Below are 16,748 nucleotides of genomic sequence, written 5' to 3' on the forward strand. Positions count from 1 at the left end.
TCAATTGGATATATAGTGGTAAATCCAAGACAACAATCCCCCCCCCTTGTCAGCTTCTCTGAAGACAAGATCTTTGTTGTCTCTCAGAGATTCTAGTGCTGTTTTTTCAGCAGATGTCATATTGTGAATCGTTGTTTTATGAGCCTGATCCAAATATATTAGATCATGCTCAATCCTTTCCTGGAAAACGTCCAATATTGGGGGACGAGATTGCAAAGGATAAAAATATGGGTTGGACGTCTTAAAAGATACGTCTGGTAGTTGATCTAATGTCCTGGATTCCGACTGTAATTTTCTCAAATCTGTAAGATGAACAAGTTCATGAAAACTAGGTATTATATTGTTTTCTCTAATGTCCATATCCTGATGGAAGCTAATATCATGGTTGGATTCCAAATCAAAATGACATTTGAGTGTTAGATTCCTTGCAAATTTGTTAATATCAAGGAGTGTAGAAAAAATGTCAAATTTCTTGGTAGGACAGAATTTCAAGCCTTTGGATAAAACAGATAATTGGTCACAATTGAGGATTTGTGCAGATAGATTCCATACTGGATATATCAATATCTCTTCTTTTTCTTTCTGCGATCCGGATATCTGTTTCCTCCTATGCTTTCTGCCTCCTCTACGTTGAAGTTTTTTGATGTTTTTTTGGAACTATTGCTGGGGTTGGATGTTCTGCGGTTGGTATCAATCTCAGCTGAGGAGTCAGAAGAATCATCCACAGAATAGTTAGTGGAGATAGATGTAGTACTAATGTCTCCAAAGCTGACCCTCCTGGTGCGATTAGTATGAGGTGATTTATTGTAATGTTTGAAATTACCGCGAGTGAAATTAGAAGAGAGACGCCATGTGTAAACTTTGTTGAGTTTATAGTCTTGGAAGTCTCGTTCAAATTTCTTCTTTTTTCTATCAGCAATTATATTTTCCAAGTCATTCAACCGTTTGTTTAAATTAGTTTGCATGCTGATAAAGTCTTTGTGGTTATTAAAAGACTCCAAAGATTTTTCTGTTTCTAGTATGCGACTTTTAGTATTATCCAATTCTGATGCCTCATATTTGATAATAAGTTCCATCAATTTTATAGAACAGTTCGATAGAATGGAGTTCCAATTAGACATGAAATCCTCTGAGTGTGTAGAGAAGGTGGGATTTTTTAGAAGTCTTAGACCCCGTGGTATCATATTTTTATCCACATAAGACTGAAGTGAAGTGGAATCCCACCATAACTTGGTTTCTTTGATTTTGAATTTTTCTAGTGATCTGTATAATTGTGCAATGTCTTCATTAACTTGTGCATGTGCATTGCCCTCAGCAGGTTCAGGTAACGCCTGAGAGGTCTGGACATTAAAAATTGCATTAAATCTGTTTCTCCTGTTAGTTGGAAGATCCATAAGAGTGGAAAAAAGTCACAAGAAGTTGTGTATATTTTGATAGTCTATAGTTTAGGGGGGGCACGACAATTAAAGCCAGCCGAATAAACAAAAAACCATAGTCAGCTCACCCCTCTTCACTCTCAGACTCCAACCGATGCAGGGAACGCCCAGGCCCGGGCGGAAAGACAACTTGAAGAAAGGCAAATATCCAGCATCAAGGAGGGTAGTAGATTAAAACTTGCTTTTATTAGACAAGTAAAAACAAAATGTAGTCCAGTAAGCACAGAGGCACAAGTTTTAAGCGTGTAAACCAACGCGTTTCGACCAGAGCGTCTTATTCATGGCATGTGAATTACCCCAAAACTGATACCATATAAAGGGAGGCACACATTATACGTCATTGGCAAGGCTGAGTGCTTGATTAAAATTAAAACAGGTGCAAGTCCCAGTGCAATATAGACATATGGGACTGGAGTAAAAACATATGTGTGGAAAACCGCAGTTTGAAGAACAAAATTTACATAGACATATAAATGAAGCACAGATCAGAATTTATAGTTTACAGAGGATTAAATTGAGAACAAAAAAAAAAATTGAATATGCATATATGCATATGTATGCTTCATTTAAAAAATTATAATGAAGCAATAAAAAGGCAAGAAAAAGAATTTATTATTATTATTTCAACATGTTATAGGAATGGAACCCGCTGGATATTCAGACTGTGCGATATTGTAGCAACAAATCCGAAAATCCTGCTGGATTCCGTCATTGATGTATTTGCTCTGATGGAACCGGCCGGACATTCAGACTGTGCGGTGTTGTGGCACCAGATCCAAAAGTGTTGCTTGATTCCATCATTGATATAAATGTTCTGATGGTTCAGTCAATACCTTGGCCGATTGAAATAAATGTGGATAAGCCCAAAAGTTTACGGTGGACATTCATAAGGTAAATGTGGGACAGTCATGATGTTATATATACTGTCAGTTGGGGCATCCGACAAGAGCCATGCAAATATCATAGGTAACATACTCGTAGTATATCATAAGTAATGGATTTAACATGAGATGATTTCTTATGATAGATTACAAGCCATAAGTGGCATTCAATACAAATTTAATACAAGTTTAAGTGTCCTACATGAAATTTTATGTAGATAAAAAATAATTATCTCGATTGTTTTTTAGCAAGTTTACACCCCGTGCAAAGATTATTAATGCAGCGGGAGGATCACTCGCAGGACAATAAAAATTTCTAATTATCCACGAGTAGAACCTATAGATATATGCAGAGCTCCTGGTATATATAGCAAATAGCTCTCCATTGCACATAATTTTTGTATATTGAGAGAATTTTTTGTCTCATATAGTAGTGAGATGTATTTTTATATATATTTTTTGCTACATAAGTGATTTGAATGATATCATGACATTGGGAAAAATGTGGAATACATGGATAGATACTTTTATTGAAATTAGTTGTCTTTATTGTTTATAATGAATTACTTAGGAGTATTGCAGAATTAAATCCTGCCGGATGTTCAGACCATGCGGTATCCTAGTACCAAGCCTGAAGATCCAGAAGGATTCTCTATTCAGGAGTTTTCTTCTGTGATCTCCTCCTCTTACTGGCTTGATCACTTTTTCGATACCCATGAATGTAAATGAGTCCAAACATCTATTGTGGGTGTTCACAAAGTGTCGTGAGACAGCTGAAATATTGGAGGCATTGACATTCAAAGTATCAGACAAGTGCCGCCTGATCCTTATTTTGAGCGGACTCCCGGTGCATCCGGTATATTGAATCTTACATAGAGTACATTCAATTAAATAGACCACAAAGGATGTATTGCAATTGATATAATTTTCAATGTTATATGTAGAATTTGTATGAGTAGAAGTAATGGTTTTGCTGATTTTTGCATATTTGCAAGCTGTGCAATAATTGTGGCCACAACGAAAAAATCCCTTGCAGGAAAGCCAGTTCTTATTATTTATCCTAGTGTCAGTGATCATGCTAGGAGATAAAATATTAGCCAGACTCATGGCACGTTTGGCAAGAAATTTAATATCATATTGTTCTAGGATATTAAAGAGATTTTTATCCTGGTGAAGTACTGGAAGATGTTTTTTAATGATTTTCACAATGTCATGATATTGTGGAGAATAGACTGTGCTGAAAGTAATTTTATTGGAACTATTTTTTCTATGTTTATTTTTATTATTATTTTTTAGTAAATCGTCTCTATCAATGTTATTTACAATTTTGCAAGCTCTTTCTAAGCTCCATTGAGAATAACCCCGATTCCTGAGTTTATTGACAGTTTTGGTACATTCCTGTGGAAAGAGATCAGAAGGGGAACAATTCCTTTTGGTCCTGATTAATTCCCCCACAGGAATGTTTTTAATTGTGTAGGCCGGATGGCAAGAACTGGCCAATAGTAGTGAGTTACAGTCTGTATCCTTGCTATAAGGTATAGCATCTATATGGTTCTGATTCCCCACCAAAGTAACGTCAAGATAGTTAATTTTTTCAGAATTGGTATGGTATGTGAATTTTAAATTAAAAGGATTGTTGTTAATATACTCAATGAAATTGGGAATAGCCTGCGAGTCCCCCTTCCAAATTAACAGTAGGTCGTCTATGTATCTAGTGTAAAAAACAATATGGTCAATTGGCAGCCTGAATATATCTGGGTTACTTGTGACATAGTGAGTTTGTATCCGTCTATTCCCCACCATGTAGCTTTGGAGTGCCTGGAGTCCTTTCTTTCCAAACACAGTTCGTATCCACTTAACATTCAAGATTATATTGTGACAGCGGTTAATTTTCTTTTAACACACAACTATTTTTCTTTTAACAAGGAATTTTATTTACAGCGTTGTGGAGTTAGTATGGGGGGAAAATTTTCCCCATCTTTAGCTAACATTGTTGTGGCTGTCTTTGAAGAGGTTTATATTTTTGATTTACTTAATAATCCATTTTTTGACCATATTGTTTTTTACACTAGATACATAGACGACCTACTGTTAATTTGGAAGGGGGACTCGCAGGCTATTCCCAATTTCATTGAGTATATTAACAACAATCCTTTTAATTTAAAATTCACATACCATACCAATTCTGAAAAAATTAACTATCTTGACGTTACTTTGGTGGGGAATCAGAACCATATAGATGCTATACCTTATAGCAAGGATACAGACTGTAACTCACTACTATTGGCCAGTTCTTGCCATCCGGCCTACACAATTAAAAACATTCCTGTGGGGGAATTAATCAGGACCAAAAGGAATTGTTCCCCTTCTGATCTCTTTCCACAGGAATGTACCAAAACTGTCAATAAACTCAGGAATCGGGGTTATTCTCAATGGAGCTTAGAAAGAGCTTGCAAAATTGTAAATAACATTGATAGAGACGATTTACTAAAAAATAATAATAAAAATAAACATAGAAAAAATAGTTCCAATAAAATTACTTTCAGCACAGTCTATTCTCCACAATATCATGACATTGTGAAAATCATTAAAAAACATCTTCCAGTACTTCACCAGGATAAAAATCTCTTTAATATCCTAGAACAATATGATATTAAATTTCTTGCCAAACGTGCCATGAGTCTGGCTAATATTTTATCTCCTAGCATGATCACTGACACTAGGATAAATAATAAGAACTGGCTTTCCTGCAAGGGATTTTTTCGTTGTGGCCACAATTATTGCACAGCTTGCAAATATGCAAAAATCAGCAAAACCATTACTTCTACTCATACAAATTCTACATATAACATTGAAAATTATATCAATTGCAATACATCCTTTGTGGTCTATTTAATTGAATGTACTCTATGTAAGATTCAATATACCGGATGCACCGGGAGTCCGCTCAAAATAAGGATCAGGCGGCACTTGTCTGATACTTTGAATGTCAATGCCTCCAATATTTCAGCTGTCTCACGACACTTTGTGAACACCCACAATAGATGTTTGGACTCATTTACATTCATGGGTATCGAAAAAGTGATCAAGCCAGTAAGAGGAGGAGATCACAGAAGAAAACTCCTGAATAGAGAATCCTTCTGGATCTTCAGGCTTGGTACTAGGATACCGCATGGTCTGAACATCCGGCAGGATTTAATTCTGCAATACTCCTAAGTAATTCATTATAAACAATAAAGACAACTAATTTCAATAAAAGTATCTATCCATGTATTCCACATTTTTCCCAATGTCATGATATCATTCAAATCACTTATGTAGCAAAAAATATATATAAAAATACATCTCACTACTATATGAGACAAAAAATTCTCTCAATATACAAAAATTATGTGCAATGGAGAGCTATTTGCTATATATACCAGGAGCTCTGCATATATCTATAGGTTCTACTCGTGGATAATTAGAAATTTTTATTGTCCTGCGAGTGATCCTCCCGCTGCATTAATAATCTTTGCACGGGGTGTAAACTTGCTAAAAAACAATCGAGATAATTATTTTTTATCTACATAAAATTTCATGTAGGACACTTAAACTTGTATTAAATTTGTATTGAATGCCACTTATGGCTTGTAATCTATCATAAGAAATCATCTCATGTTAAATCCATTACTTATGATATACTACGAGTATGTTACCTATGATATTTGCATGGCTCTTGTCGGATGCCCCAACTGACAGTATATATAACATCATGACTGTCCCACATTTACCTTATGAATGTCCACCGTAAACTTTTGGGCTTATCCACATTTATTTCAATCGGCCAAGGTATTGACTGAACCATCAGAACATTTATATCAATGATGGAATCAAGCAACACTTTTGGATCTGGTGCCACAACACCGCACAGTCTGAATGTCCGGCCGGTTCCATCAGAGCAAATACATCAATGACGGAATCCAGCAGGATTTTCGGATTTGTTGCTACAATATCGCACAGTCTGAATATCCAGCGGGTTCCATTCCTATAACATGTTGAAATAATAATAATAAATTCTTTTTCTTGCCTTTTTATTGCTTCATTATAATTTTTTAAATGAAGCATACATATGCATATATGCATATTCAATTTTTTTTTTGTTCTCAATTTAATCCTCTGTAAACTATAAATTCTGATCTGTGCTTCATTTATATGTCTATGTAAATTTTGTTCTTCAAACTGCGGTTTTCCACACATATGTTTTTACTCCAGTCCCATATGTCTATATTGCACTGGGACTTGCACCTGTTTTAATTTTAATCAAGCACTCAGCCTTGCCAATGACGTATAATGTGTGCCTCCCTTTATATGGTATCAGTTTTGGGGTAATTCACATGCCATGAATAAGACGCTCTGGTCGAAACGCGTTGGTTTACACGCTTAAAACTTGTGCCTCTGTGCTTACTGGACTACATTTTGTTTTTACTTGTCTAATAAAAGCAAGTTTTAATCTACTACCCTCCTTGATGCTGGATATTTGCCTTTCTTCAAGTTGTCTTTCCGCCCGGGCCTGGGCGTTCCCTGCATCGGTTGGAGTCTGAGAGTGAAGAGGGGTGAGCTGACTATGGTTTTTTGTTTATTTGAGAGGGAGAGACCAACAGAGAGAGATAGAGACCATCAGAGAGAGAGAGAGACATACAGAAAGAGAGAGAGAGAATTCACATCTCATCTTAGCATGCTCAGATTAAAAAAACCGATCCATCACTGGAATGCGTTTTTTGCCGGATGACGAAGGATCCGGCGTCCATAGGCTTCCATTATACAGCATGCCGGACGACGGATCTGGCTTGGTCCGGTTTTTTGTCAGAGACAAAAAACGTTGCATTCTGTGTCCTTTCCGGCAGCCGGACAAAGAAATTTCGCTGGATCCGGCGGCCATCCGGAACAATCCGGCGCTAATACTAGTCAATGGGGAATAAAACGGATCCGTTTTTTGCTGGATTGTGCCTGATGCCAAAAAACTGATGTGTGAAAGTAGCCTTAGGCATCTATCACAGGCCTATTTTATTTCTACATGAAATGCTTTAACAACCTATAAATTAAATGGAGGCCATTAACACCATGTGAACATAGCAATTTTCTAATATTGCTAACAATACAAAGTGATAACAGTAAGTGCAGCTATAAAATGCAATGATTAAAACGAACTTTTTACATTAGTCATTCAAAATTATTAAATCATTTGCATCTTTCCTGAAAGAACATATTTACTGCTATTTCAGGAAGCACATGTACAGAGCACCGGACAAAAAGCTGTCAAACTTCCAGTAAGGGTTTAGAAAATAAAGCCTTTTGTATCTTCCAAAAATACAATTCATTACATTACATCATTATTGTGTTCCAGGAAATATAAAAATTGTCTTGCTAACATACTATTACATTGCAGATAGATACACAAGAAACCTACAGAGGCTTTCATGACATCCCGTTCTAAATTCATAGGCATTAATGCACAGTTGTTCCCCTCTTCTGCAGCCATAAAATCGTCCACTCTTCTAGAAAAGCTTTTAACAAGACTTTAGACTGTATCTGTGAGAATTTGTCCACATACAGTGCTGGCCAAAAGTATTGGCACCCCTGCAATTCTGTCAGATAATATTCAGTTTCTTCTTGAAAATGATTGCAATCACAAATTCTTTGGTATTATTATCTTCATTTATTTTGCTTGCAATGAAAAAACACAAAAGAGGATGAAATAAAAATCAAATCATTGATCATTTCATACAAAACTCCAAAAATGGGCCAGACAAAAGTATTGGCACCCTTAGCTTAATACTTGGTTGCACAACCTTTAGCCAAAATAACTGCGAACAACCGCTTCCGGTAGCCATCAATGAGTTTCTTACAATGCTCTCCTGGAATTTTAGACAATTCTTCTTTGGCAAACTGCTCCAGGTCCCTGAGATTTGATGGATGCCTTCTCCAAACTGCCATTTTGAGATCTCTGCACAGGTGTTCTATGGGATTCAGGTCTGGACTCATTGCTGGCCACTTTAGTAGTCTCCAGTGCTTTCTCTCAAACCATTTTCTAATGCTTTTAGAAGTGTGTTTTGGATCATTGTCCTGCCGGAAGACCCATGACCTCTGAGGGAGACCCAGCTTTCTCACACTGGGTCCTACATTATGCTGCAAAATTTGTTGGTAGTCTTCAGACTTCATAATGCCATGCACACGGTCAAGCAGTCCAGTGCCAGAGGCAGCAAAGCAATCCCAAAACATCAGGGAACCTCCGCTATGTTTGACTGTAGGAACCGTGTTCTTTTCTTTGAATGCCTCTTTTTTTTTCCTGTAAACTCTATGTTGATGGCTTTTCCCAAAAAGCTCTACTTTTGTCTCATCTGACCAGACAACATTCTTCCAAAACATTTTAGGCTTTCTCAGGTAAGTTTTGGCAAACTCCAGCCTGGCTTTTTTATGTCTCGGGGTAAGAAGTGGGCTCTTCCTGGGTATCCTACCATACAGTCCCTTTTCATTCAGACGCCGACGGATAGTATGGGTTGACACTATTGTACCCTTGGACTGCAGGGCAGCTTGAACTTGTTTGGATGTTAGTCGAGGTTCTTTATCCACCATCCGCACAATCTTGCGTTGAAATCTCTCATCAATTTTTCTTTTCCTTCCACATCTAGGGAGGTTAGCCACAGTGCCATGGGCTTTAAACTTCTTGATGATACGCGCACAGTAGACACAGGAACTTTCAGGTCTTTGGAAATGGACTTGTAGCCTTGAGATTGCTCATGCTTCCTCACAATTTGGATTGTCAAGTCCTCAGACAGTTCTTTGGTCTTCTTTCTTTTCTCCATGCTCAATGAGGTACACACAAGGACACAGGACAGAGGTTGAGTCAACTTTAATCCATGTCAACTGGCTGCAAGTGTGATTTAGTTATTGCCAACACCTGTTAGGTGCCACAGGTAAGTTACAGGTGCTGTTAATTACACAAATTAGAGAAGCATCACATGATTTTTCAAACTGTGCCAATACTTTTGTCCACCCCCTTTTTTATGTTTGGTGTGGAATTATATCCAGTTTGGATTTATGACAAATTGTTTATTTTTTTTTCATTGAAGACAAATTAAATGAAGATAATAATACTAAAGAATTTGTGATTGCAATCATTTTCAAGAAGAAACTGAGTATTATCTGACAGAATTGCAGGGGTGCCAATACTTTTGGCCAGCACTGTAATAGTTGTAACGATGGCATTCCCTGCACTAACCAGCAGGGACACCGGCGCACTCATTGCTCCACTCATTGCCTCGCTGTTTCCTACAGCATCTGTTTCCGCCGCACCTCCTGGCTTCCAGGGCTCGGGCTCACCACATGGGTTTCCTTCTTGCTTCTTAAGGGGGCCATTTGTGATGTGTTCCTAGCCTAACGCTGGAGAGTATTGGGTCACACCTGATGTGTTACCAGCCTATCACTGGGGAGAATGAGGTATTTAAGGCACTTTTCCCTAATGGGAGGTGCCTGTGCAAAGTTGTTTCCTGTAGCCAGTGTGCCCTGAAGCTACTAGCTTGTCTGATCCCTGGATCCTGTTTCAGATTCGGTATTCAACCGTATACCTGATCATGAACCCAATCCTGCCCAAGTGCCTGAACCTGCTCCAGTGTCCCAGTCCCTTCTTGAGATCCTATTACTGTTCCTGGTTTCTTGTTCCAGCATAATTTCCTGAACCCGTTCCTGGTTCCCAGTTCCAGCCACAGTTCCTGATCCCATTCCTGGTTCCTGGTTCCAGCCTGAGTTCCTGTTTCCATTCCTCTGTCCTGTTACCAGCCTAAATTCCTGATCCTATTTTTGTGTCTCTGTACCAGCCTATATTCCTGTATCCGTTCTTATAATAATAATATAATAATAATTATTCATTTATATAGCGCTAGTAATTCCACAGCGCTTTACATACATCAGCAACACTGTCCCCTTTGGGGCTCACAATCAAAGGTCCCTATCAGTATATTTTTGAATTGTTCCAATACTAGTCTGTGTTCCTGTATCCATTACTGTGTCCCGGAGTTTATGTATCAATTTCTGTGTCCCATTTCCAGCCTGTGTTCCTCTATCTGTTTCTATGTCCCGGGACTAGCCTGTGTACCTGTATCCGTTTCTGTGTCCCAGTACAGGCATGTGTTCCTGTATCTGTTTCAGTATACCAGTACCTGCCTGTGTTCCTGAATCCTTGTTCCTGCCTGAACCTGAACCCGTACCTTATCCATTCCCGTATGTACAGTACCTGTACCAGCTTTCTCCCTGACAGTTGTCCAGATCCTGTCCTGGCAATGGTTTCGACTCTGTCTCTCCTGTTTCCATTATTGTCAGCTTCCGCGGATCCAGGGATTACCTTGGAGTGGCTACCTGAAGCACAAATCTAACTTCACTAGAAGAGGTTATAGAAAGATCAAGTAGCCGCTTGGAACCTCTGTGGGAACCTCCAACTGTGACTTTAGGTAAAGTGAGTGACGTTACAGCTCAAAGCTGCGATTCAGTCAATCTCTGCCTGCAGTCAAAATGTGCAGTCATGGTCTGTGCCTGCGTGCTGTGACTTCAGTATGTAGCAGAGCCGGTATCATCATGGGAAGTCAAATGGATTACTTCAAAACTGAGTATTTGGGGTTAATAAATTGGAGAAAAAGGGTGGTGTTTTTGTATTTTGTTTCAAATAAAGGATTTTTTCAGTGTTTGTGTTTATTTCTTTTCACTTACAGTATTAGTAATGGGGGGGTCTCATAGACACCTCCCATTACTAATCTAGGGCTTAGTGGCAGTTGTGAGCTGTCATTAATCCTTTATATTACCATATTACCTCAATTGACACCACACCAAGGGAATCAGGATGAGCCTGGTAAAGTGCTGGATTGTCGCATATTTAGCTATTTTTAGGCTGGGAGGCCTATAGCCATGGGCCTCCCCAACCTGAGAATGCCAGCCCCCAGCTGTCGGCTTTATCATGGCTGGGTATCAAAATTGGGGGCCTGCACGCCATTTTTTCTAATTATTTATTTAAATTAAAGAAAGCCTCTTAGGGTCCCTCTTATTTTGATACATAGCCAAGATAAACATACAGCTGGGCACTGCAGCCTCTAGCTGTCTGCTTTATCTGCGCTGAATATCATATGTGGGGCCCTATGACAATTTACTTATTTGTACACTTTAGTATGCAGACAGTGTGTCTCATTCCAACCAATCACAGTCACTGTCACGCAGAGTGGGGGCGCGGTCTGATTGCAACAAATTACAGATGCTGGGACTGCCGGTGGGTGGGGGAAGCAGTGAATATGTATGATGGTTAATGAGCAAACCCAGAAGTAATGTTACAGCTGTGCAGAGACTGGTATGTATGTCCTGCTTTAACCATTTTGCTTCATTTTTTTTACAGTGATTTCCCTGGCCAATCACAGCCATGCCAATACTTGACATAGCTGTGATGGGGCTGGAAGTGGATGGTTTCTGCAATAGTGTAAATGTGACGCCCTGGCCTATCAGGTCGTCACAAGGGTGCTGTGCAACCTGCCCTTTTGCATGGTACCCGCTCCTCCTTGGTTACGGGTCCTGTTCTTTTGGTGTTGCTAACAACAGGTATACATAAATCCTGGGGAACACTCTGCACCACACCCACCAAACAACCATTGGGCAGCCTGAGGGGAATAGGGCCACCCAGATGGAGGGATGTAAGAAGGAGGGCCAGAAGTGTCAGTTAGTGAGTAGAGAGGTCCAACAGTGACAATGAAAGGTCACGCTGCGGTGCTGGCCTCCTGCACCCGTCTCAGGTGCCAAACGTTGGCTTGGCCAGAAGGAGCTAGAACCCCGGTAACAGGGGGTAGTGGCAAGGGGCACGGTACTGCCAAGGAGGGCAGTTCGACGGCCTTGTGCTAGAACCGGGCAGGGGCCAGGGCACGACGGGGTACGCGGACCCTAGGCAGGGAAGTAGCTTCACACAGCCCAGTAATTCACCCGACGAGGACGGAGTCCTCACGAGCCGTTCTCCACCCACTCTAGAATCGGGTACTAGCGCAACGAGGGGGATAGGACTTCCCAAAGCCATCCAGAAAATCCCAAGCGTGAACCCTGAGAGCAAGCTCACCCTGCTAGCCACGCAGATGAGCGGGACCCGAGTAGTCTTAGGCAAAAGGGATCTACAATGAGTTAAACACTGTGCCAAGGGACAAGGCTTCAGACCAACTAGCAATGCCAAGAGGGCACAGACCCAGCATGCTCTAACAACAGCAGCAGGAGATTCCAGGACTTTGGTTTACCCGGTGTCTGTGTCAGCGTATTTGGATTGTGTGAGTATGTTGTGCCCCTTTTGCCCCAACGGGTCCCCAGTCATTCTTATCACAGAGCCCCAGGACACCTTCTCCCTGCCCACGGAGGGGTTAACATCTTAAGCTTCCGGCCCATCGCACCTGGGTGCTCCTTTTCCAACGCAGCAGCGGTGGTATCCTGCCTTACCGCACACCGTGGGTGGCGTCATGAACACTATCCAATCCACCCTATCCAAAAACATTCCCCCTTTTTATTTCGAGAGGCCGCACGACCCCGCCTCGGGTCCGGAGACCCCTCGAGCCACTGCGGATCTGGATCCGAGCAGCCTGTCGGCTGTTGCGGGGGCGGCACATAAACGTGAATAGTTATCGAACTTTACCGATATTTGAGAAAAGTGTTTGTGAAACCCATCCTACCCGAATGAGCCAAGGCTCATGATAAATTTGAGAACAAGTTCGCTCATCTCTAATCAGGAGCATAAATGTAGCCATCACAGTTAAAATAGCATAGCCACATGCCAAACCTTACTACGTTTTGTGGACCACCCTTTTCTTAAGCATATGCATACTTAAAGGTGAACCTGTCAAGTTTCAAAAGACTATTAAGCTGCAGATATAGGGTCATCTTGTAGGTTAATAGCATTCCAAATCTGCCAACCCACCTTACTGAAAATGTAGCTACCAAGAAGAAATAAGCCTTATCCCTACCAGGAGCCACAGTTTTTAAGTCACCAATCAGAATACAGTGAAAGGTGTCTGTAAGCAAACCCAGGTATTTTGATAGCTCAGTCTGCACAGATATGATGGGATGTACTGATGACTGCCACTCACTATGTACTGAGCAGAGACTGAAGCCGCCCCTCTAGGACTGAAAGCCAGCAACACCACTGGAGGAATAAAGTTAATTTCTTCTCAGTATACGTACTTTCAGTAAGGGGCCAGACAGCTTTACAATGCTATTAACCTACAGATTGACTCTATATTTGTTGGTTAATAGCATTTGGAGACATTACAGGTACCTTTTAATAAAGGGGTTGGTCCCCAAAACGCAGCAAAGATTGATGTTTGGCCATGCTAACTATCTGCAGCCAGATGCTTGATTATAGACACCAAGAATGCGACTGAGCCAGAAACTTGAATTCCATGATGACGAGGTGATGCAGAAGATGGACCCATTTACTTTTCAGCTTTATATTTACTGTCAACCCTATAGCATAGGAAGATAATTAGTAGGGATGATCAAATACCTCAAATATTTGGCTTCGCGAATATATGCCGAATAGGTCGCCGCTATTGAACTATTCACGAATATTCAATGCACAATGTAAGTCTATGGGAAACCCGAATAACAACTATTCGGAACTATTCGGGCTTCCCATAGACTTACATTGCGCATCGAATATTCGCATAGTGGCGACCTATTTCTTCGGATATTTGCAAAGCCGAATATTTGACGTATTCGATCATCCCGAATAATTAGACAGAATTAATGCTATTTTGTTTAGCTAAAAGTCAAGCTAAGAGAGCTGATTATCCTACATACAGTGTATAGTGTTAATGCAAAAATCTGTGAAATTGATTATTGAACATGAATATTTATAAGCAGGCTTCAAACAATTGGCTCGTTTCCTATACTAGCCTTTTTTTATAAATAGGTTTGACTAAAACTACAATAATCCAAGTCAATCCCAGTGGTGATAAGTGATTTCTCTGGAGGTTTTTTAATGGGGCATTGACATAGTGGAGGGATTAAATGCAGAACGAAAACTAGGACTTGTCGTTTTGTAAGCAAAATGTGCAAATTGCACCGTAAAGTGATTAATAAGAAGTCAATGGTAGTAAAGGGACATGATCTCTGAGCAATCTTAGAATCATTTCTTGTACGCCAATTTTTTTGTATGATCTCTGAGTAAAACCATCGGCAAATGTCATAAAATAGTAATTGTTAATAAACTCCATGGGAAGTAAAAAGCTATTATATTTCAAAGGGCAAGTACAGCGATATCACATAGTGTTCATGAGCAGCATTTCCTATCTGCTACAAAGTCAATGTTAGTTCTCAGATTCCCTATTGTGCAATAATATAGATCCTCTCTTCTCCCCTACTTACTCAACCCTTAGCTAATCAGGCAACATTGATTTGGGAGGGCAATGCCTCATAAATAAGAGCTCAGCATGACACCAGGATAGAAAGTAGGATCCTGCAAGGTGCTGATTGCCTCCACTCCTATGGGATACAGTGCTACATTTAAAGAGATATCACAGCACCGTGGATGAGCCAGACACAGACTCACAGATCTAACCTTCAACAGTTCCTGGCAAGATGCTCAAGTATAGGACACACAAAAGAGGCAAGTCATCTACAGAGAGGAAGAGGCTTCAAATCAAATCTGTAAAGCACCATCCACCCCTGCCTCTGCTGCTTGTCATCTGCTGCCTGGGCTCCCTACATCTTTCCTCAGGTAAGAGGATATCTCCTTTAATTACTACAATATAATGCAAATTATTATATCCCAAAAAATATAAACTAAGACAAATAACCTATCAACCTAATAAAGACTTGGTATCATCTCCTGTTCCTGGAATGATGTTAGTCACATAAATGCCCAGGACTCAATTGTTTTAGCAATTGATATAAATGATATATTTTGGGAATATTCTAATTAAATGTTAGTAGTTTATAATTAACTCATATTCTATATGATTAACTTGTGTAATGTTTATCTACAATATATTTTCTTGAATAGTGTTTACATGGCGCAGAATAAATGTTCTGCAGGATTGTAGGATCTGTGTCCCCAGCAGGACTAGAAATTAAGTCTTTCTCACATAAACTGTACACATGCTCTGTGATCATTTTGACCAATTTAGTTTAGAGGAGAAGAAACTAAAAGTTTCGAGATAAACCTCAACTAAGTAGGGGAACAACATGCACAACAAGTAAATAAAAAATCTATAAAGTATTGTATTTATACTGAATTTTAAGATTTTTTTCTGCTTTACATAAATACATTGTGTTTCATTTCATCTGTGTTCAAAATATGTTCTCTCTCAGATAACAAGATTATTTGTATGCATTCAGAACCAGACAATTGTATCAAGTGTCTGTAATACTTTGTGAGCTGTATGTATCAGCAGATGATGTACTAATCCCTGATAGTTTGCTACAATGTATCAGTCCAGGCTGGTTAGCTCCAAGAATATTGTCTAGACTTGATACAATATACACTTATCAGCTGAGAGCACTAGCTATGTCTAAAAAACTCTCAGCAAAGGATCTTGTATCTTGACATTAGTGAAGAAATAGCAAAGTATAGGAGAATGTTGTAAAAACTTTATAAAGTGATAAATCATTAACATAATAATGTAAAATTATATCATTGGAATTTCCTGTTAATTCCCAGTATGTTACGAAATAATTCCAGTGCAAAAGTAAAAGTATACATGGCATGCCACATTATCAGATATAGCATTACGACTTCTATATACCATGTTCTAACGACGTTTGGTGGCATTATGACTGGATAGGATAGTGCTTCCTAAAGGGAGAAGTATAAAGAATAGAATAAATACTTTGCATCCTTTCTGGCACTACTTTTTATGATTTATCGTGTGAATATCATATCACCAAATTGCCCATGCTACATACATTGCCTTCTAATGCATTATTACAGTGCTGACAATTTTTCCCAATGGAGAAGTGGTGCCTTATTTTAGCAAGTAATAAAAAAAATATTCAAAATTACATTGTGAAATCTCATAACATCAAGAGGATATTATATGGCATATAACATTTAAGTAACCCTACGGTGACAACAATGTTATATGTGATTATCATAGACATGTAGATTTATGCCCGTGTTGCAATATACAATATTACCCTGGATTCTATCTATTTCACTTGCCTCTATGATTTATATATACTGTACATATATATATATATATATATATATATATATATACACACACACACACACACACATATATGTATATATATAAAAAAATAAATTTATATATATATATATACACATATATAAATATATATATATATATATAAAAATATATATGTATATGTATATATATATATATATAAATATATATATATTTATATAAATCATAGAGACAAGTGA

The 16,748-nt window shown here is 39.0% G+C and overlaps 1 protein-coding gene across 1 annotated transcript in view; it reads left to right on the top strand.

Annotated features, from left to right (window-relative positions):
• Positions 1–16,748, top strand: part of NMS (neuromedin S) — a 187,369-nt gene that overhangs the window by 18,091 nt on the left and 152,530 nt on the right. The window contains exon 2 of the mRNA XM_075334263.1: positions 14,931–15,080. Coding sequence (XP_075190378.1) covers positions 14,931–15,080 — 150 coding nt within the window. The remainder of the gene's footprint in view (positions 1–14,930; positions 15,081–16,748) is intronic.

Source organism: Anomaloglossus baeobatrachus, chromosome 2 (genome assembly GCF_048569485.1).
Source record: "Anomaloglossus baeobatrachus isolate aAnoBae1 chromosome 2, aAnoBae1.hap1, whole genome shotgun sequence".
NCBI classification, from domain to species: Eukaryota; Metazoa; Chordata; class Amphibia; order Anura; family Aromobatidae; genus Anomaloglossus; species Anomaloglossus baeobatrachus.